This window comes from Bubalus bubalis, chromosome 5 (genome assembly GCF_019923935.1).
Source record: "Bubalus bubalis isolate 160015118507 breed Murrah chromosome 5, NDDB_SH_1, whole genome shotgun sequence".
NCBI lineage: Eukaryota > Metazoa > Chordata > Mammalia > Artiodactyla > Bovidae > Bubalus > Bubalus bubalis.
Window position 1 is genome coordinate 125862774 of NC_059161.1, and position 20704 is coordinate 125883477.

A 20704-nucleotide genomic window follows, 5' to 3' on the forward strand; every position below is an offset into this window, starting at 1 on the left:
CAGAGATCCAAGCATCAGGGTCAGCCCTGCCCTGCAGCAGTGGATGCTGGGCTCAGTGTGGCCCCTCTCAGAGCCCTGACTTCCTCAGAGGGTCATAGGTGGGTGGCAGGGGTGGGAGTCCGGGGCAGTACAGACCCAAGTGCACACTAGGCTGCCCACCTGACTCCCTCCAGCGGGGGCTGTGGGTGCTTAGCCGGTTCGGACACAATGGGTTACTGCTGAGTGGATGAGTACACGAGTCCTTCTCTCTAGGAGGACTGTAGAATCTAAAGATCCATGGAACCTGGTGTCTGAGTCCTTTGCCCTGTAACGAGTCACTTTCCCTGAGCAAGCCTCAGTTTCCTCATCTGTAAAATGGGGATAGTGAGATCAATCTTAGACTGACCTATCGTTGCCTTCCCTGGAACCCCAAGCCCTGTCCAATGACCCTTGGTCATGCAGATTTACCTGGTCGGGACCCCTGAACCATCAGAATCTCTTCAGAAGATAAACCGGGAGATTCAGGCGGCAGGCAGGGCCTGGCAATGCTCCACTGAGCCACTGCTGAGGGCATGCTGAATTCCCAGGGCCAGGAATTAGGACTGAGCCCTGGAGGGGGTGGGAGGGGCTTGCAGAGGCCCCCTTGCAGGGGCCCAGAAGTCTCCACCAGTCGTAGTTCCCATGAGATCGGCTCTACATCCGGCCCTGGGGCTCTCTGAACACCTCCTACGACCATGCCAGGAACTTCCTCTGGGACTGAACTTGAGACAGCCTGTGTTTGCTTCCCAGAACCCAGCCCTCCCTTAGCCTCCCACCTCACCACCCTTCGCTCTTAGTTATCAAACTCCAATCAGTGGACAACATTTATTGAGCGCCTGTGGAGCGCCCAGCACTGTACAAGGCACTGGGGTGGGTGCGGGACTGGTGGGGAGTACATACAAAAGAGTGAAGTGAGACCCCACGCCAGGGAGGAGCCTGTGTGTGTGCGTGGGAGGGGGTGGAAGGTGGCAGAGAGCTGCCGATGGCCTAGTGAGAAATTTGGGAGTCCTGCACCCGGGCTGTACCTGGAGGGTCTGAAATCCCAAAGGCTGTGATTTCTGCCTCTCAGCCATCATGTCTAATATGTGGGCCGCTGTCCCGTGTGCTCAGGGCCCGAGCGAGCCCCTCAGAGACTGGCTAGGGTCCTCCTTCCACTGGAGCCTAGTTCCTTTCCAGGGAGTGGTCCCCGGAGGCCAGCCTCATCCAGACCTCAGACTCCCAAGACAGCTGAGGGCCAGAGGCTTGGCTCTTGCACTGCCCCCTACTTGCTTGGCGGTTGCAAGACTGCAAACCCCGGGACCACCTGCACCGCTGCAGCCCCGGAGCCGCAGTCTATCAGGTCGCCCTCTCAGCCGCTTCCTGGGCTACGTGTGCCCTCTTGTGGTGGTCTCTGGTATTTTCTTTGCTCATTTGCTGTCTGCCTGGACCTCCCGCTCAGTCGCTCAGGTCTGACTGACTCTTTGCGACCCCATGGACTGTAGCCTACCAGGCTCCTCTGTCCCTGGGATTTCCCAGGCAAAAATATTGGAGTGGGTTGCCTGCCATTTCCTCCTCCAGGGGATCTTCCAGATCCAGGGATCAAACCCCCATCTCCTACATCTCCTGCACTGCAGGCAGATTCTTTATCACTGAGCCATCGGAGAAGCCCTAAACCTTGAGGATTAATGTATTGGTGGCTTAGAACACAAGGCATAGTTGGAACCTGACTCCTGGTTTGGTCTAATGGTCCGCTGTGTGGCGTCTTAGGAGTCACTTTCCCAGCCTCGGTGGGTAATAAATCAGACCCTGACTCCTGAAAAACCTGTTGTGAGGTCCAAGAGACTTCAGTGCAGAAGAGACAGTTTCTGAGTCCTCATTCCATTTCAGAAGGCTGTCTCACCGTCCACTTCCCCTGGGACAGCAGCGTGCCTGGGAGGACTTCTTCTCTTGGGGAAAGACTGGAACAGGGTGCTCCCTTGGCTGAGCCTGGCTCCCTGGATGTCCCCAGGGCTGCTTAGAGAACCTCTCCCTTAGGTGAGGGTGGAGAATGGACCCTCAGAGAGGCGTGTGTATATGCAAGCTGGGGGTTTTGCTAATATTCAACCTCTTTCTCTCCCCTTTCCCTAGCTGTGCTCTGCTGTGCAACAAAACCATCTATTCTGAGCCATGGAAGGCTTCTGGGAGAAGGCAGGGCAGCGGTAGCACCCCCACTTTATAGGCGAGGACACTGAGGTTCGGAGGTGCTTGTTCTGCAGGTGGTGTGGGCAGGACTGAGCCCTGAGGCCTTGCTGCTTCTCTGAATCCTCCTGACACCTGGAAATTGGTGGGGCCTTTCTGGGCCTTGAACCACCCACCCCTCCCCACTGCCGCCAGAGGTGGGGCCCCTGATGGATTTCTCCCCTGCTGGACACACTCCTCACTGTGGGCTGCCTGGCTTCCAGCTGGGGGAGCAGGAGGAGAGGCCAAGGGCCTTCATCTGGGCCCCCCAGATCCCTTGGGCTTCACCCACGTGCCCTGGATGTGGCCAGCAGGTGTGATCGGTGTGCTGGAGGGTCAGAGATGGCGGCAGACCAGGAGCAGAGTTGGGAGGCTCTGGGGCCTGTGGCCTGGGCCAGCGAGGCTGACACTCTGCAAGGCCGTCCCAGCAGGCTCCGAGCTTCCTGCCCCATGCAGCCCTTCTGTCCATTCCCAGCTACTCCTCTGCGGCCTGGCTCTCCTCAGTCTCTGGCCCCCTTGGCTGAGTGGGGCCTCCCCTGGCCTGGTCCTCGGCCCCCTCGGCCACTGTCTCAGATTCTCCCCTGCCATCCCTGGGGCTGGTTTTGGCCTTGGTTTCCCCAGTCCCCCGGCCCGCTTTGTCCTCCTCCCTGTCCCCTGCCTCTGGCCCCCCACTGCCCTCCCCTGTGGCAGCCCCAGGTGAGGCCCCCGGGGTCTCGGGCTGCTCTGCCCGGCGGTAGACGAGGTAGCCGGCAGTGGGGAGCCTGTGAGCCAGGGCTCCGGGGGGCAGGCGCTGGTAGTCCTGTCCCTTGTACAGGAAGAGGCCAAAAGTATCAGGCTGGGTCACCCGGAACTTGGTGGCACAGAGCTTGTTCAGCGTGGCAATCGAGGCTCCTGGGGGCACGGCCAGCGTCTTGGAGGTACAGCCACTGCTGGGGTCCTGATAGGCTATGCGGAGGAGGTGCTGTGCAAGGAGAAGCAAGAACAAGAACTCAGTCCTGCCTGCAAGGCTCGAGGTCACAGTCCAGGCTCTGCAGGGACAGGGGTGGATGGGACAAAGCCAGTGGTAGAACCAGCAGCCAAAGCTTTTTGAATAAGGTGAACTCTGAGGGGGGCTCTGTGGATGAGAGGGCCGTCCCTGAGCTCGTGGGTCAGAGCCGCGTGCTGGAAGGACAGCCCAGCAGGCCTCTACAGCCTATCGATCCCACTCAGGTCGAGCTTACTCTGAGCCCTCAGTGCTTGTTCTGAATTAATCCATTGTATCCAATATCAACCCCAGGATGTAGGTCCTATTACCCCATTTTACAGATGAGCAAACTGAGGCACAAAGAGGACACCTAACTGGCCCAAACTCCCAAAGCCAGAAAGCAGAAATGCCAGCATTTGGACCCAGGATCTGGCTACCAAATCTGGACTCTTAGCCAAGGCTAAGGAAGGAAGGGTCCCTTGACTGGAAGGAAGGAGGTGAATGGCAGAGTTACTCTCTGGCTCTCAGAGCACCTTGCCTGAGCCGGGGGAGTGGGGGGCGGGGACTGAGGGTGAAGGGGGCGTGGCCTGGAAGCCTGAGTCCAGGTGGCAGCCAGAAGCTGCCCCAGAAGGATCTGGGGTTTGAGCCTGCCTGTGTCCTTCCCATGCCATATCTCAGTTTCCTCATCTGTAAAATGGGCATAATAATGATCCCACTTCAGTTTCTGTGAAGACTGTGGGTTGCCAGAGCACTGAGCAGTGTCAGCTGGTAAGACGCACCATCCAGAAGGGCTGGCTCAGGCAGGTGTTCCGTGTGGGACGCTGTTGCCTGGTGACGCAGGACTGCCCTTCCCCTTTCCTGGCCTTTTCTGAGTCTCACTGGGCGAAGGAGCGGACCGCGCCAGATGACGCCAGGTGCCCCCCGGGGCTGGCCAGTCCCGTTACCTGGAAGCAGTGGGTGGCGGGCAGGCGGCGCTGCTCCCAGAGGCTGAGCGAGCGCTGCAGCTCCTGCGAGGGGCTCAGGGGCAGGGCGTGGGCCTCGGTCAGGCCACTCAGCAGGGCCAGGCTGGCCGAGAGGCTGGTCAGGTAGTAGCCGCCTGGGACATGAGGGGAGGGCTGCGGCTCAGGCTCGGTGTGAGCCACTGCTCCTCCCTGCCTCCCCTGCTCAGTCAGGGTACCCCAGCCACACCCAGACAGAAGCGGGGGCCTGTGGGGTCCCTCACCCTCTCCGGTGAGCAGGGCAGGCTCCAGGAGCTCTGACATGTACTCGGCCTCCAGCAGCAGCTCAGGAAGGTCACAGTGGGCCAGCACGAGGCTCAGCAATGGCAGGAACTCGTCGGCCCCCGCGCCCTCCCCTGTAGGTGGTGGGGGAGGCCACAGGGTCAGGATCCTTTGCTACTTATCTTAGACAACGACCCTCACTCTGCCTGCCAGGCAACGTGGTCTCTATGGCAACCAGGGGCACTGGATGGGGAGTGGATGCTCTGCTTTCTGGGCCACAGTATTACCATCTGTGAAATGGGAAGGTGGATCCATATCCATATATATATATATATATTTTTTTTTTCCTTTGTTTTCCCTGCTGTGCCATTCCTAGACCCTCAGCCCAGTGGCCTGCCTCTGACTTGGCAGCAGCCAGTGGGAGGTGGTGGGAGGGGGCATACCCGCCTGGGTCCTCAGGGCCGTGTAGAGCAGCTTGCAGGCCTGCAGGAGCCGCTTGACCTGGGCGCTGGGTGAGTAGGCGCGAAGCAGCTGTAACAGCTTCTGACGCACTTGCTCCATCTCTACCGGGGAGGGCAGGCTTAAGTGGGACCCGAAGGCGCTGGCGCCCCGGGCCCGGGCCAGGCGGAGGCCTTCAGCCAGGCGGCCCAGGGAGCTGTTGGCTGAAAGCCGGTGCCGCAGGCGGGCCACCAGGATGGGCCGCAGCGGCTTGAGCACTGAGCGGTGCAGCGACTTCTCCAGGACGTGTTCTGTCGGGGAGAGGCAGGCAAGGGTCAGAGGAACTGGGGCGGGGTGGGAGTCCCGGGGAGGAAGGGCATGATCGGGAGGGGAGGGGGATGAAAAAGAGGAGGAATCTTTGTGACTGGGAGAGAGGCGGTGGGTAGAAGTTGCTTGAATGATGCAGAGACAAGGTGGGTGTACACGGAAGAACAGACTGAGAGACAGGCTGGCCCTGGAGAGGCAGAGAGAGAGGAAGGCGGAAAAGCTGAATTCTGGAGACGGGGCTGCACCAGAGGACCCCGGGCTGGAGTCTCACCCAGCCTGTCTGGTGGCAGCAGCTTCTCTGGGCTCAGCTCTGCGCTCAGCATGGCTCGGGCCCGGCTCAGAGCCTCGCGGACGGCCTGCAGCTCCCGGGGTTCGGGGCCAGCACGCACCTGGGTCAGCAGGTCCTGCACCAGCTGTCCCACGGCCGTGTGTCTGTCCTGCGTCAGCGCCGCTGCTGCCCGGCCCACCTGCCGCTCAGGCGCTAGCAGGGAGCAGAAGGCAGCGCTCATGGACCGAAGCAGGGGCCGCCGCCGCCACTGGTAGCCCAGGTGGGGTGAGGTCGCTGGGCTCCCCGGGGACCCCGGCACCCCCTCCTCCTCTGAGCTGCTGGGGGAGGCGCAGTCCACCTCCTGGAGGGAGGGCAGCGGCAGGAGGCTGGGGCCAGCGCCCCCTGGCACACGGTACCCCACCGAGCTCTCCCTCCGTAGCAGCTGGCGAGGGGGCAACCTTTCTGTCTGGTTGGGGACTGTCCCTGGCAACACCGGGACTGGGGGAGGTGGCACAGCTGGGGGAGACAGGGGGCTGGAGGTCTCCGTGGACACACGAACTTTGAAGCTCCTCTTGAATTTCTCCCGCTTGGTGGGGCCCAGATCCCCTGGGAACAGGGGGTTGAAGAAACACAGGGCAGCTCCAGTGCCCTGGTCCAGCTCTTGTGGGGGCCGGGGCTTCAGCCGGGGCAGCGGGGGGCCTTCCGATGGGCCTGGCTGAGCCTTGGTGTTGAGGGAGGAGCTCCAGAACTCTAGGGAAGAGAAACAGGTTGGGCCTTGGGGTGGGGGTCGGGGAGGCTCAGGGAGGGGACCCAACTGGGGGAAAGGCCCAGGCTTCAGGCTGTGTGCCTTCGCCTTCCCTTTCCCTCTTGGCCTCAGCTTGTCCATCTGTGCAGTGGGTAGCCCGGGAGCCCTTACCCATGCCCAGATGGGAGATGGCTTCCAGCTCCTTGTGGGTGGCTGCCTGGCGGATGGCTCTGGGGAGCTGAAGCGGGAGGAGAAGAATGTCCCTAAGGCCAGAGGGGAGCAAAAAGTGGGCAGTGAGGAAAGCTCTGGGTGGCGGGCACTGGGAGCGCCCGTGGGCGAGGAGGACAAGATGTCCCGGGAAGGGAAGCAGGGCCCTGTGGAGAGCAGGCACCCTGCAGGCAGGCTCACCGGGTGTGGCAGTAGGCACAGATCAGCTGGACCAGGTCTAGGAACACAAGCTCTGAGCCCTCCAGGGAGACGCCTGAGGGATGGGAAGTGAGGTTGTTCTCTGGGAGCAGCCCCCCTGAGCCCCGACCTGATGCTTCCAGCCCCTCCCGCCAGGCCGGGCCAGTCCCTCTCACCCTCAGCGGTCTCCTGGATACAGTGGCTAGAGACGAAGGAGGGGCCACTGGCCTCAGGCAGCCGCATGCACAGGGCTTGGCACTGGCGACTGTTAGACTTCCGTACCAGGAATGTCTGCGAGTGGACAGGGATCAGAGGCTCGGGCCCTCTGTGTCCAGCCCCTCGCCCCCCCTACCCTCAGCCTCCAGCCCCAGGGGTAGGGAGAGACTCACCCCGGGGGGCTCGGTCCTCAGCACGTGCAGCGCGGCGGCCTCGTTGGCCCGCAGCTGCAGCCACACGGGCCGGGTGAGCAGCAGGCGCTCCCGCAGGCTCACGGTGCGCCCTGGCCGCTGTGATCCACCTGCCTGCGCCCCGCCGGCACCAGGCACATCGTACCGTGGGTCCTGGGCTGGCCTGGCGGGGGTGGGGGGTGGGCGCACCAGGCCTGAGCAGGGTTTTGCCCAACCGTCTCCCCTTCCTTTGCCCTGGGACAGACCCAGCTCGGGTTCCCCACCTTCCACACCACCCCACCAGGGCTGCCCTTCCAACTTCACTAACTTTTCTCTCTCCAGGTGCCCAGAAGCGAAGCTGGCTGGGTGGGGGCCTCCGAGGGGGCCTGTTCCTGGCTTCCAGGGAGTATCCATGGCCGGGAGCTCCTCCAGTCTCTCCCGGGACTCAGAGAAGCCAGCCCCCAAGGCGAGAGCACTCACATTCCCAGTGGTGAGTAACACTTCCTGAGGGCGGTTCGCCCTGTCACACCCGCCAGTTAACTCTTGTGTGTCCATTCAGCCCGGGCAGTGCCTGCTTCCTCTGCTCTGGGTCCAGCCTCTGGGGGCAGGGATCCACTCCATGCAGGTGGCCTGCCGAGTTCTAGCTGTGGGGCTGCCACCTCCACACGGTGCTTCCTGCAGCTTTGCCAGACTCCTCGAACCGCACAGGTGGGCAGGAAGGGGTTAAGCAGTGCCCGCCAAGGTCTCCGAGGGCCTCGCCCTTGGGGCACCTTCAAGTCTGTGGTCAACTGCTCATCTGTCCCTGGCCCTAAGGTCAGCCTTTTGGGTGAGTGCCCCCTACTGGCCACAGATGACTCATGCCTGAGCTTAACTTGGTTTGGGGGATTTCTGGTTGCCATGGAGAAAGGATGCTGTGTCTCCATGGAAACTAACCCCTTTGCTTAGTGGAGGTTCTGGGGGTGGTTCTGACACTCAGCGCTAAACAGGGGGGGAGTCTGGCTGTGAGGTCGTCGGCACACGGCGCTGCTGCTGGCTGCCTCCCACGCACACAGCCTGCCTTGCCAATCTGCTGAGACTGGGGCAGGTGCAGACATGATCCAGTCTCTAGGCACGGAGCACCCAGGCCACGTGCTCGGCCTGTGCCCCAAGTTGCCTCAGAATTTGCTCACCAGCACCAGACAGTCCAGGGCCCAGCCCCCCACATCTGGAGCAGATGTGTGGGGGAATGCCTCCTTCCCCAGCCTATACCCCAAGTCAGAAGGGGTAGGCTCCACTCACTGGAGGAGATACCAGGGCCCCCAGCAGAGACTGCCTGTCTCAAGCACTTTCCACCAGAGTCCTGATTCTCTTGCAAGGTAAATTAGACACAGGCGGGTCATGCCGGAGTCCCAGGAAAGATTTTAATTCCAGTCCCTGAAATGTGGGAGGCAGACACCAGGAACCTCCTCGAGAAGGAAGACCCAAGGAGCCTGCCTTGTCACTCCAGCAACAGCCAAGACAAGCAGGCCCCTCAAATATAATTTCTGGCTCAGAGTTCCTGTGAAGTGGGACCCAACTCAGTGACTGGAGTCCAAGGTCCAAAGAAAGGATGTTGCTTTGGCTTAAGACAGGCATGTCTTCGTCAGGGAGGGCTCCGAAGAGGGCGACCTTCGGGAGGGGGTGGTGGTGGGCTGGCTGGGGAGGGAGGAGACTGTCTGGCTGGCCTCGAGCAGCTCCAGGCCTTTGCTGTTCAGGCCCCGGGGAGGGCAGAGGAGGAGCCCAGACCAGTGATGGCTGGAGCAGAAGACCCTGGAGCAGCACTGGAGAGATGGCTGGGCAGACCCCGAGGGGCCTGCCAGTCTGCCTTTCTGCAGCAGGAAAGTTCAAGTCCTGAGTTTGGTGCCAGCTGCTCCAAGGGGCCCCCCTGGCTGTGAAGAGCAGGGTCAAGGTCCTGGGGGTACACAGGAAGGGAAAAATCACTACAGGTTAGAGGAAGGCAAACCAAGAGGAAGGGAGGCACTTCATACTGGGGACTGAGAGGAGTGGCCTCAGTCTGGCCCAGGGCAGGTGAGGCCGGGAGGACAGGACAGCCCCACAGCCCTTACTCATGGGCTCCCTAGTTCTCCAGGCCCCCAGGCCAGCTGTGGAGGCTCAGCATTCTATTTTCCCTAACCAGACCTGGCCCCAACCCCACCCCAATTCCGTGACCTCAAACCCAGAGCTGCCCTCAGACCCAGAGCGTCCTAACTGATCTGATATGCCCCTGCATCCCTCAGGGCCTTTCCTGGAGGCTGGCCTGGGGGATGGGGTGGTGGGAGGTGGAACACCCTTGGTGACTCTTACCATCTGATTTTCTCTTCTGAGGGGACACAGCTGCCCTCGCCTGGGTGGGTAAGAAGAAAAGCCCACTGAGAGGCTGCCTGCAGCTTAGCAAGTCCCCCCTCCACAGCAGCCTTTCTGGGATGGGGGCTGCACAAGAGGGGCTGAGAGGAGTTTAAGGCCCCTTCCAGGCAAAGGATTGACGTGCTCTCTTGTCAGAGACCCAGGCAGCCCAGCTGCCTTCCTTCCTCCCAGCCCATCAAAACCTGCCTGGAACAAGAAAGGGGCTGATGTAAACAGGAGGTTTGGGAGGCCAAGCAAAGCCAGGGTGCCTGGGCTGAAGCAGAGGGTGCCAGGGGCTGACAAGAGAGCTCCCCAGAGGAAGAAGGCCCGCATAGAGACCAAAGCCGGTCTGGTTGGGGAGGGGACGCTGCACGGACAGCCCCCACCCTGTGGCAGGCAGCGCTGGACCCACCTTTTTGATGGCCGTCCAGTCCTCCAGGATGTCGATCTCCTGCAGCATGTATACGATATAAGGGCCTGAGATGGGGGTCAAGGAAGCAGGAAGCGTTGTGGAGGGGGCAGGGGATGGGCCCAGGCCCCCAGCCCAGGGGGTGGGAGGTGCCAGCCCTCAGAAGAGGCGGTGCCGTGGACGGCGGGATGGGGAGCCGAGCACCTGGGGTAGCACTCAGGCTCCACCTCCGACCTCGTGGCTCCTGGGTTCTTAGCAGGGTGGAGTGCGTGGCTGCGGCCTATTTCAATCTCACCCAGTCCACAGAGGGTGTCCAGCCCCAATCTTACCACCCCTTAGCTCCCTCCTCACCTCCTCTCAGGCCTCAAGGTCAGAAGGCCAAGGCCCAGGCCACCCACTTAGGGATCTTGCACCCCTGTTCCCTCATCTGGCCCCTTTCTCACCTACACGGGGACTCTCATCTCTTCTGTCCTGAAAACCACCCTCCATCGGTCTCACCCGCCCGTCTGGGGACTAGCCACTCTGTCCCCCTGACGTCTCCACACCCTCACCTCCCGCCCCTGCTCAAGTCTCTGCAGTCCAGATTCTTCCCTCCCTGCTTGAACCTGATCCCCATCATCAGGAGGTCAACTTCCTGATAATCTGGTTGTGGCAGAAATATGGAGGGGTGTGTATACCTAAGAATTCAATTCAACTCCGTGCTGGGCTATGCGAGGCGGGGAGGCCAGCACAGCAGGCCCTGAACAAGAGGGGCTCACACCTGGGGGGTGGCAGCGGTGACTATGTCCAGAAGGGAGGCAGGTGCCCCAGTTCAGATACAGGGGTGCAGAGGAGAGGGAAGCCACAGCCATTGTCGGGGAAACCAGGAGAGGCTTCATGGAGGAGGTGACAATTGATGGGCACCAAGCAGGCAGACAGGCAAAGGCATCCAAGAGGGGAGTGGAAAGTCAGCAAAGGCATGGGGGTGGGAGAGCCTGGGACATGCCCGGGACACTGTGAGAAAGCCAGAAGGGCATCAAAGGAGACCTCACTCAGAAAACTATGGGGAAATCTCTGGATGAATGCTTCTATTTTTCCATGGTCCACACAGTCCAGGAGGACCCTGCAGAAAATTCAACAGCTGGATCTGCCTGGACACAGCCACAGGAGGCCAGATGACCTTAAGTGAGTCTGGTCTGCCTCTGTCTCCCATGTGCCTCCACCCTGACCTCCTGCCCAGTTCAGGCCACTGTATGGGGAAGGATACCAGAAACGAGAGGCGCCTTCTTCCTCTTGTTGGGCGGCAAGGAGTCCCATGTCTTCGAGCTGCCTCTAGCATGCAGTCTGTCATCCCACCACTCTGCGCCCCAGACCAGAGTCAGCATCGGGGTGCCATCCTCCCAGGACACCCCACCCCTGTAGCCCGTGTCCCTCATCAACCTCCCCAGGGCAGTGCAAAGAAGCCTGGGCTTGGAAGCCACGTTCAATCCTGGGAAAGAGGTCACTGTACTTCCACAAACCTCAGTTTCCTCGTCTGTTTCATGGATCAGGGTGTGAGATCATTAGTCCCTCCCTCCCCAGTGCCCTGTGTGAATGGGCACACTGTGGCCACGGCAGGGGCACGTGTCAGAATGATGCCTCCGTTCTGGAAACAGCACGGGGGCAGGGGACCCCCAGCCAGGCACCAGGCGGGGCCTTTCCCCGTCTGCTTTCCGTCAGTCCCCACGGTGAGCACGGAGCGGGTCCTCTTACACCCACCCCCGTGCAGGCAGGGAAGCCGAGGCCCAGACGGGGACCGGGCACTGGAAGCACAGGGGCGCCAGGCGGCCACTGGCCTCACCGGAGCTGATGTCCAGGCTCTGGCGGTCCTCCTCCAGCCTCTGGATCCGCTCCTGCAGCTCGCCCTGCAGCGTGTCGTACAGCAGCAGCTTCTCACTCTGCAAAAGGCGTGGCGGCTCAGCTGGGCGAGGCGGGCGGCCACCTCCTCCCCACCCGGCGCACCCATATTCACCTCCAGGTGCTGCTTGGCTCCCTGCAGCTCACACTCATACTTGTTCCTGATCACGTCCAGACAGAAGCCCTTGTAAATCCCTGCAGAGGGAGGGTGATGGGCGGCCCGGCTTGGCCATGGCCCTGGCTGCCCACAAAGGCCAGCGAGGCAGGGCACAGGTGAGAGGGGAAGGGGACAGAGAGCCGTGGGTTCTCTTAAGGGGACAGGGCACAGGACGGGCCACAGACCTGCCACCTGAATGCGAATCTTAAGGCTCCGCTGCAGCCCCCCCAGGGGCTCCGTGTATTCGGGCGCCCTCTCAGCTCCCACTTCCTCCAGCCGCACCCGCAGCTGACTCAGTCGTTCCCTGAACAACCTGGGAGGCGAAAGGCAGCTGTGCGCCCGTGTGCCCATCCATCAAACACGTGCCCAGCGCCCCAGGTCAGGCCCTTGCTCACGCTGGCCCCAGCCAGCCCTGGCCAGCGCCAGGCCCACCGCTGCCTCCTGAAAGCCGGGCCCCGGGCCCCTCGCTCACTTCTCCTTCAGCTCCGAGAACTGCTTCTCCAGGTCCATCATCTCACTGACGCATTCACTGCGGCGCCGCTCGTAGTCCTCCTCGTCCATCTCTGGGACAAGAGGCCAGTCAGGACCGGCTGGGGGGAGCGGGCGGGGTGCTCGAGGGCGTGTGGGGCTCACCTGAGCTCTCCTCCTCGGACTCGGTCTGGCTGCCGCTCCGCTCCTCCTCGCTCTCCTCCTCCTCCCCATTCACCTCAGCGGCCGAGTCGCGCTCTGCTCCCATCTCCTCTGCGTCCCTGCTCGGAGGCTGGACGGGCATCTGGGCGCTGGGAAGCAGTGGAACCATCACTCGCCCCTGCCTGCAGCTCCGAGTGGCAAAGTGCTCACTTGGGGAGCCAAACCAAGCCTCGCTGCAGACGGGAACAGCCAGGGGAGGGACTGGACTGGACTTGCTGGGCCCCGGGGACACGCGGGGTGGGGCAGGTACAAATGGAGCCATCTACACATCTCCCAGAAATCTAGGAGCCGTGGAAATGCCCATTCCCTTGGATACTGTTGGTGATCTCAATCCCTGTAATATTGGCCAAGGTGATGATCCGTAAGATGGGAAAGGCCAAGATGGGCTCCCCACTGCCTATGGGACTGGGCCCAAACTTCTGACCCAGGCTTTCGAGGCCCTGCACACTGGACTTGAACCACTGTCCAGCAACTCCACCCCACATCTAATGGCCACTTCTCAAATACACCACACACTTCCTCCCCAGCCCCTGCTGCCCCAGTGCTGTCCCTTCTGCCTATAAAGCCCTCCACTTCTCTTCCCACCCTACGATGCTCGGGTCCTCTCGCTATGCTCAAATCCTATCTCCTTCAGCTTCCTCTAAGACCCCACGTCATCAGTTCCCCTCTCTCTCTTCTGCATGCTCAACTTTCCCTCTTGGCAGCTCTTTCTTAGGAAACTTTAGACATGCTTAGGTATTTCCCAACATGCAGAAAAAGCAGAAACACAAAACTTCATCCCACTCCACTCAATTACCCCCCCATTTCCCATCTTTGCAAGGTCTTGTAAACACTTGCTCTTCCTACTCTTTCACCTTCTACTTGTTCCAATCTGTTTATCGTCGCTCTCAGCTGAAACAGATCCTGCAGAGTTAACAGATGACCTCCCTGTACCTGATGCCAATATTTTTTGGTGCCTATCTTGACTTCTCAGCAACAAAGAACACGGTTAAGCATCCTTTTACTCACTGATTTAATCTTTATTGAAAAATCTAATATATGTTAGGTACCATCAGACACTATAGTAGGAGCTTGGCTCAAGTGCGGCAGACAGAGAGTCTCTGATCTCAAGGAGTTGACAAGTTCCTGGGAGACAGAGGCCAGGAAGCAGAAGAGTTAAGACCAAGGGCATATGGGAGAGGCAGCTAAATGAAACCTGGAGCTTGCTGCAGCACTGAGGGCTTGCAGAGAATGACGGGCCAAACCCATGAGCTGAGCTGGCCGAGGGAGAGAAAGCATTAGAAGGAGAATGAGTGGCATGAACAAAGACCCTGAAAGGAGAGACGGGGCAGGGCTGGGCACACATGGGTCTAAGCCTCAGAGAGAAATCTGGGCTGCAGAGATCTGGTCATCACATAGAGTGAGTTCTTCAGACCTTGGGAGAGGGTGCCACCAGCAAGGCAGAATGTGTGGAGTGAGAAGGGGCTCATGATGGAACTCCAGGGTTACCGAAGGGGCAGACGATGAGACCCCTCCAAAAAAGAAGAAAATTAGCAAGAGATGGAGGAGGAAAAACTCAAAGCTGGGGAGAGAGAATTTCAGAATGAAGGAGAAGTGACGGTGCCAAGTGCTGCCAAAAGATCAGCCAAGAGGAAGAAGAAACAGTCTTCTCAGCAGACCATCTCTTGGCCTACTGGGGGCTTCTGATTCACTGTGATACCTTCTCTGGGCTTCTTTGTTGTCCTTTAGCTCTGTGCAGTCACCCTTCCTGACTTATTTGCGTGTCTATTTGCCCATTCTCACATCTGTCTCTCCAACCAGCCTGTAAGCCTCACCAGGGCAGGGCTGCACATGTGCTTTATTCACCCATTTGCACCAACTCATTTGATGACTGGAGGATTTGCAAATACAAAGTTAAACAAAAACTTCTGTAGGGCAGGGATTGGCTTTTACTTCTCGGTAGCCCCTGGCTTCTGCAAAGGTAGCAAACATCAATTCAAATAAAGTGACTGGCCTAAGTTTCAAAGTGGACTTCCCTGGTGACTCAGATGATAAAGAATGTGCCTGCAAGGCAGGAGACTTGGGTTTGATTCCTGGGTGGGGAAGATCCGTTGGAGAAGGGAATGGCTACCCACTCCAGTATTCTTGCCTGGAGAATTCCATGGACAGAGAAGCCTGGAGGGCTACAGTCCATGGGGTCACAAAGAGTCGGACACGACTGAGTGACTAACACTTAAAAAGTTTCAAAACATCCCTCAATGATTTCACAAATGATCTCAACCTGACCTGAAAGCCTCTGTTCACCAAACCAGCCTCTTTCCCAATCTCAAGCCTCAGTTCCTTCATTTTCCAAACTTTGCAATTCCTCTTCACTGGTAAGGCCTATCTTTCTGGACCAGAAAGGGTGAGGGGTTGGGAAAAAGTCTCTCCAGCAGTCTGAGTCTACTCCTTACCCTGGGTATAAAAAGAGAATAACCATTGCCACTCTGTGTTGTAAAGGCTGCAAGCGGTAAGGAATGGCAAAGCAAATCGTGGGCACTGTGCATATTCCAATTTATCTTTCAGAAAGTGAGCAAGTCGAGGGGAGGCCTCCTAGGAAGGAAGATTCTGCCCCAGTTTCGAAGAAGCCAACCCAACCCCTCCACGGCGCACCGAAAGCTTCCCGCCCAGTTCCATCTCCGTACGTGCAGGCGCGGGCGGGAGAATCACTGGCTCTTCCGCTGCCAGCTCTGGTCCCGCGGTCCCCGCACGCGTCCGGCCGGTTAAGTCTCCGCTTCGGCCCTGGAGATTGGGCCGGCTCCGACCGACTGACCGGAGAGGGCAAACCAGGAGCCAGGGTTGGCGTTACGCACCCGCGGGGAGTGGGGCCTCTGACCTCACGTCCGAAACTCCCTGAGAGGTGCCGGAGGATGCGGACACTGGGCGCCGCCGCCGGGCTCCCGGAAGCGCTGGGCCGGTCTCTTTCCTCCTGGGGCGGGGGCCTGGCCGCGCTTCCTCATGTGTCATCATGAGGCGCCTATCGGAGCTCTCACAATTGGGCAGCTGGGGGTGAGGCATGCTGGGATACCGCGGGCCGGTTTCCATAGCAACCGATCGAAATTTGCACAGGCTTTCAACAGGCAGGAAAGGCCCTTGTGCGCTCTTTGCCACGAAGTCCGCGCGCCTCGGTCCAGAGCCAACTCCCCCGGCTTGAAAAGGGGAGAACCTGCGACCTGTTCTCCCATCCCCGCCCGGTTCAGGAGAGTAATGAAGCCAACTATAGGTGTCAACACTTATTTATTTACACATTGTAATCGGTAGGCAAATTACCTAGCTCAGCCTATTCAAGGGTACAGATCTCAGACTACTAACACACAGAACCTACCAGACCTTTCCCTTCTCCAGAGCCCCCGGGACGGAGGCCTAGACTACCAGGAAGCTGCCGAAAACCTAAGAACTAAATTCAACGCCTTCATCTGCTTTCTTTCCAAAACGCCCCTTTTGTTAAGGACTGACTTCTCAGCTCTGCCCCATTCATACTTTTTTGCTCTCCTACTGCCCACCCACCCAAGATTGTTAATAATAATAACAATAATAACAACAATAATAATACTGTAATAATATTAATAATACTTCACATTTGAACGAAGCTTACAGAGTGTTTTCACATACAGCATCTCCTCTGAGCCTCCCAACAGTTCTGTGAGGTAGGTATTTCTCACCTCCCTTTTACAGACGGGGTAACTGAAGCTCAGGGAGAGAACGGGATTTGCTCAAGGCCACACAACTAGTTAGTGGTTAAGCTAGGACTTGACCCCAGCACCCCAAATTCAAGTCCAGTGTTCAAACATCACAGCAACCACTGTAAAGTGGAGTGACATTTCTTACCCCAGTCAGGCCTGAGGGGCGGCCTAAGGAGGGAGGGGTCTGAGACTTCTCAGACTAGGTGGGGGAAGGGCTCAGCAGTGACGCGGGGAGTCAGGGTACTTGGCCTTCAACTCCTGTTTGAACTGACGGTAAAGGATCTTATTGTGCTGATTTTCAGCCTCCTTTTGGGGATGGAATTTCAAAACTTCTTTGAAGCCTTTATGAACCAGGAAACCTTCATTAAGCACCTCGAAATCGAATCCTGCCACGTGCAGCTCACAGGCCTGTGGAGGGAGAGACAGATCAGCAAAGTGTGATGACATTCCTAGAGCAGAGACTGACATCCCTGCTCGCTCCAGCATTCCTAGTCCTCTGGAGACACCCTGGATCTTCCAACCATTCAACCACTTCCTGAACTATGATCCTCATTGCCTCTTTTCCATTCAGACCTCCCTGACTCCCCCATCCCTCCTGCCCCATTTCCCCTTCCCTCTCCCTTAAGAGCACCTGGCTGATACGATTGAAGCCATACTGCCGAAAGCGCTCGTCGAAGGTGGGCACCTTGCCTCCAGCCACGTAGAATGGCTCCCAGGGGTCTTGCCAGGGCACCACGTAGGCAGGCCTCAGCAAGGTCTCTTCTGGCAGGTTGACCCAGCGGGAGTAGTTGGTGGGCGCCTGGCAGGGGGTGCAGAGCCCATAATAGAAGGGCCGCACCTCGCCCACCTGGTAGAGCTGCAGCAGCTCGTTTTTGTTCATGGGCATGCGGCGAGCTCGACGGATCTCAAAGGCAGGCACCACCAGCGCTGTGCCCGCCCACTGCTTGCTCTGATCCAGCATTTCCCGCAGGCTTCTCCACAGCCCCTCGCTGGGCACCATGTCCACGTCGATTACCAGGGCATAGTTGGCCCCCTCACGAGCCAGATTCCTCAGCAGGTTATTGGGGTAGGAGACGTTGGTGCCCAGCGCGTAATTGACCCCAGGCTGGGCCACCCTGGCCAGCTTGTCGAAGACCTCCTGGCAGGAACGCAACAGGGCAAACTCCCCTGGCTCCCGGGGGTCGGGAACGGCGGCCTCGTAGCGTGAGGGGCACACAAGGTGCATGGCGACCCTGGCACGCATATCGGGGCAGTGGCTGCTCAGCGCATAGGTCAGCACCGTGGCCAGCTGCGCCTCCTCCTTGGTGGCGGCGAACACCGACACCGACAGAGGGCCCTCCCAGCGCTCCAACAGGCCCGACAGGTGCAGCAGGTTGTCCACACTGGCGTGAGTGGCCAGGATCACATCGTTGGGGTCCATGGTGGTCTTCAGTAGGCCCCTGTAGACGCGGTAGTCGCCGCTGGCGTCCAGGACGCCTCCGGAGGCCAGCGCGGTGCGGAGCTGCGCCTTGACTTGGTCCACCGACCGCGGGGATGGGGGAAAGAACTCGAAATATTGGTCTTGCTCTTCTTGCCCATGCAGCCCGGACAGCAGCGACAGGTAGAGCAGCTGCAGCATAGCCACCAGCATGAGAGCGGCCAGCAGCAGCTGGTAGAAGGCACATCGGATGGCGTAGGACATCTGCATGGCTCTCGGGGTTCGGGGCGCGCAGCAGGGACCACCGGGCCGCAGCCTCCACTAGCCTCCACTAGCCTCTGCAAGCCCGGATTTACCGCAGCCTGCCGAGCGCGGCCGAAGCGAGCCGAGGCGAACCGAGCTCCGCGCGCAGCCCCGCCCACCCGGCCGCCCGCGCTGGCCTCCGGCGAGCCAGCTCGCCCCCTGATCCTCGGGAGGAGTTACTGCAGCCTCGGTCCGCGCCGCGCGCTTTGCAAACGCTGGAAACTGCCCGCCACCGCGCCTGCTGTGTTCCGGGGGACCTGCACCCCGTCCTCTGGGTCAGTGCGCGACCTCCTGGACTAAGTGCGTCTGAGACCTTGGTTCTCTCGCCCCAGAATCAGGGAGCGGAAACTGTGACCGAACTTGACTGCAGAATGGTGAAGGATGGCGCGGTTCCTGGCTGCGGCAGGCGGAAAGGAACACAAAAGCCCCTTTCTGTCCGCCTCCTCTCCCTCTAAGTTTTATCAGGTCTGTATTGAGGAACGGCTGCAGGGGTCCCGGAACACTCCTGGATGAGAGATAAGAGCATGTGGAAGACTATGCCCTACGTGGGACGAGGTGGCCGAGTGGTTAAGGCGATGGACTGCTAATCCATTGTGCTTTGCACGCGTGGGTTCGAATCCCATCCTCGTCGTTCGTGTTTTACGCTGGAGGTGGTTCTTAATTTTCACACCCTGGTGTCTGGGGCAGTGGCTTGAAGAGAACTGAACTGGGGATGGGACACAATTCAGTCTACGCCGGGTCTCCTTTCTGTGTTTGTTCAACGTGCAGCCCCGGCAGGTTTGTACTCCAAGTATGTGGAGCTAGTGGGAGGAAGTCGGAGCTGTACTTTTCCTTCTCCGTAGAGCGCCAAGGGCCAGAATTCTGATCAATGCAAATTGGGGTCCAAGAACTAGAGACGACCCCCCTGGAGGAGCTGCTCTGTCTAAAGAAGTAGAACTGGTGGCAGTGGAGGCGATGTTAGATTATTTAAATTATTAAATTATTCAGCGCACGGATTCCCCTTCCTCCAGCACTTCTCTCTGGGCAGAGACCTTGCATGTATCCACACACCTGCTGCCCTCCCTCACATACACAACCACGCACATTTAACATCAGTCAGTGTACATAGAAGCCCCTTAATAAGTGTTTCCAGAATGATTGACCCATGGACTCTATAAAAGGAGGAGAGGCTGTGCAGAAGGCAATTACTTCCATAGGTAATGTGTTCCAGCTCCGTGAATCTTCGGAAGGAGCTTTCGGTCGTCCCAGAGAGGGCCTGGAATGTTGGTTTAAGGTGTCTGCCTGCTGCTCCACAGGCAGTAGGGAACCAAGGTTGTTGAGTTAGGAAGTGATCGGGAGCAGAAGACCTTTATTTTGCGGCCCCAGCTTGTGGAATCTGAAGCTGTCTCCTGGTAGGTAGTGTCAGAATTGAGTTGTGTTTGTAGGACACTTGGCTGGTGTCAGAGAATTGCTTGATGGGGGGTGGGGGTGGGGAGATAAAATAAACCAAACAAACCTAGCCATCAAAATTTATGTCCAAATTGTATGTATACCCTGGAGAATGAAATGGAAACCCACTCCAGTATTCTTGTCTGGAAAATCCCATGGCAGAGGAGCCTGATGGGCTACAGTCCAAAGGGTCGAAAGAGTCAGAGGTGAGCAACTGACCACATTAACACACACAGTGAAGACCCAGACATAGAGAACACACTTGATGCAGTGTGGGAAGGAAAGGGTGGGACAAATTGAGAGAGTAGCATGGAAACGTATAAATTGCCATATGTAAAGTAGATAGCTAGTGGAAATTTGCTGTATGATGCAGGGAGCTCAAATCAGGTACTCTGTGACAGCCTAGAGGGATGGGGTGGGAGGTGGAAGGGAAGCTCAGAGGGAGGGAACATATGTATACCTGTGGCTGATTCATGTTGATGTATGGCAGAAACCAACACAATATTGTAAATGAATTGTCCGCCAATTACAAATTTTTTAAAGTAAGGAAAATAAAAAAAATTGTATGTATAGCAGTAAACTGAATTTTGTGTATTGTCCTTGAGCCCTGCAACTTTGCTGAAGTTGTTTATTTAATAGTGTGTGTATGTGTGTGTATTCTTTAGGATTTTCTGTATGTGTGTATATCATTTTTGATTGCGGATAGTTTTACTTCTTCCTTCTCAATTTGGATGCCTTTTATTTCTCTTTCTTGCCCAATTGCTCTGGCTAGAACTTTTGTACAAAGTTGAAAGATGAAATAGTGAAAAGCAGGCATCCTTGTCTTTTTCCTGATCTCAGGGAGACTTCACTCTTTCACAGTTAAGCATGGCATTAGTTGTGGACTTTTCATAAACGCTTTTTCAGATTGAGACTGTTCTTATTGATGCCTTGTTTGTTGAGTATTTCTATCTTTCATTAGCGCTTTTTAATATGCTGTCTAGGTTGGTCATAACTTTTCTTCCAAAGAGCAAGACTCTTTTAATTTCATGGCTGCAGTCATCATCTGTTGTGATTTTGGAGCCCAAGAAAATAAAGTCTGTCACTGTTTCCATTGTTTCCCCATCTATTTGCCATGAAGTGATGGGACCAGATGCCATGGTCTTAGTTTTTTGAATGTTGAGCTTTAGGCGAGCTCTTTCACTCTCCTCTTTCACTTTCATCAAGAGGCTCTTCAGTTCCTCCTCCCTTTCTGCCATAAGTGTGGTGTCATCTGTGTATCTGAGGTTATTGATATTTCTCCCAGCAATCTTGATTCCAGCTCGTGCTTCATCCAGTTTAGCATTCCCCATGATGTACTCTGCATATAAGTTAAATAAGCAGGGGGACAATATACAGCCTTGACGTAGTCCTTTCC

The 20704-nt window shown here is 57.9% G+C and overlaps 3 protein-coding genes and 1 non-coding gene across 6 annotated transcripts; 1 reads left to right on the forward strand and 3 right to left on the reverse strand.

Annotated features, from left to right (window-relative positions):
• Positions 1–829: 829 nt before the first annotated feature.
• RIN1 (Ras and Rab interactor 1) lies at positions 830–8211 on the reverse strand. Its single transcript, XM_006056416.4, has 10 exons — positions 7296–8211; positions 6971–7151; positions 6758–6872; positions 6585–6657; positions 6348–6439; positions 5435–6181; positions 4842–5147; positions 4401–4532; positions 4123–4274; positions 830–3175 (listed from the first exon to the last, which is right to left on the reverse strand). Exons 1-10 carry the CDS (start codon positions 7520–7522, stop codon positions 2690–2692), a joined length of 2511 nt encoding a protein of 836 aa, XP_006056478.1. The 5' UTR covers positions 7523–8211; the 3' UTR covers positions 830–2689.
• A 142-nt stretch (positions 8212–8353) lies between these two features.
• BRMS1 (BRMS1 transcriptional repressor and anoikis regulator) lies at positions 8354–15424 on the reverse strand. 3 transcript variants are annotated; one of them, XM_025286706.2, is made up of 9 exons: positions 15291–15424; positions 12403–12548; positions 12242–12332; positions 11955–12082; positions 11728–11807; positions 11557–11653; positions 10984–11076; positions 9741–9805; positions 8354–8897 (listed from the first exon to the last, which is right to left on the reverse strand). In XM_025286706.2, exons 2-9 carry the CDS (start codon positions 12539–12541, stop codon positions 8697–8699), a joined length of 894 nt encoding a protein of 297 aa, XP_025142491.1. In that variant the 5' UTR covers positions 12542–12548; positions 15291–15424; the 3' UTR covers positions 8354–8696. The 3 variants fall into 3 exon arrangements, with proteins under 3 accessions (XP_025142491.1, XP_025142488.1, XP_025142493.1); XM_025286703.2 differs by lacking the exon at positions 15291–15424 and adding an exon at positions 15123–15256; XM_025286708.2 differs by lacking the exon at positions 15291–15424 and adding an exon at positions 9290–9329 and having other exon boundaries at positions 8755–8897.
• A 273-nt stretch (positions 15425–15697) lies between these two features.
• B4GAT1 (beta-1,4-glucuronyltransferase 1) lies at positions 15698–17970 on the reverse strand. The gene is made up of 2 exons (XM_006056415.4): positions 16792–17970; positions 15698–16568 (listed from the first exon to the last, which is right to left on the reverse strand). Exons 1-2 carry the CDS (start codon positions 17845–17847, stop codon positions 16377–16379), a joined length of 1248 nt encoding a protein of 415 aa, XP_006056477.1. The 5' UTR covers positions 17848–17970; the 3' UTR covers positions 15698–16376.
• A 459-nt stretch (positions 17971–18429) lies between these two features.
• On the forward strand, positions 18430–18511 carry TRNAS-GCU. The gene has a single exon. It is a non-coding gene; the product is annotated as a tRNA-Ser (tRNA).
• Positions 18512–20704: the final 2193 nt, after the last annotated feature.

Coding starts and splice junctions, on each gene's coding strand:
- RIN1 (XM_006056416.4), bottom strand. CDS start 7,522: ATGGACACACAAGAGTTAACTGGCGGGTGTGACAGGGCGAACCGCCCT. Junction 6,873..6,970: donor TGAGGACCGAGCCCCCCGGG/GTGAGTCTCTCC, acceptor GTCCACTCGCAG/ACATTCCTGGTACGGAAGTC. Junction 6,182..6,347: donor CATCTCCCATCTGGGCATGG/GTAAGGGCTCCC, acceptor TCTCTTCCCTAG/AGTTCTGGAGCTCCTCCCTC.
- BRMS1 (XM_025286706.2), bottom strand. CDS start 12,541: ATGCCCGTCCAGCCTCCGAGCAGGGACGCAGAGGAGATGGGAGCAGAG. Junction 11,654..11,727: donor GAGCCAAGCAGCACCTGGAG/GTGAATATGGGT, acceptor CGCCTTTTGCAG/AGTGAGAAGCTGCTGCTGTA. Junction 8,898..9,740: donor ACTGGACGGCCATCAAAAAG/GTGGGTCCAGCG, acceptor GTGTACCCCCAG/GACCTTGACCCTGCTCTTCA.
- B4GAT1 (XM_006056415.4), bottom strand. CDS start 17,847: ATGCAGATGTCCTACGCCATCCGATGTGCCTTCTACCAGCTGCTGCTG. Junction 16,569..16,791: donor GCTTCAATCGTATCAGCCAG/GTGCTCTTAAGG, acceptor CTCCCTCCACAG/GCCTGTGAGCTGCACGTGGC.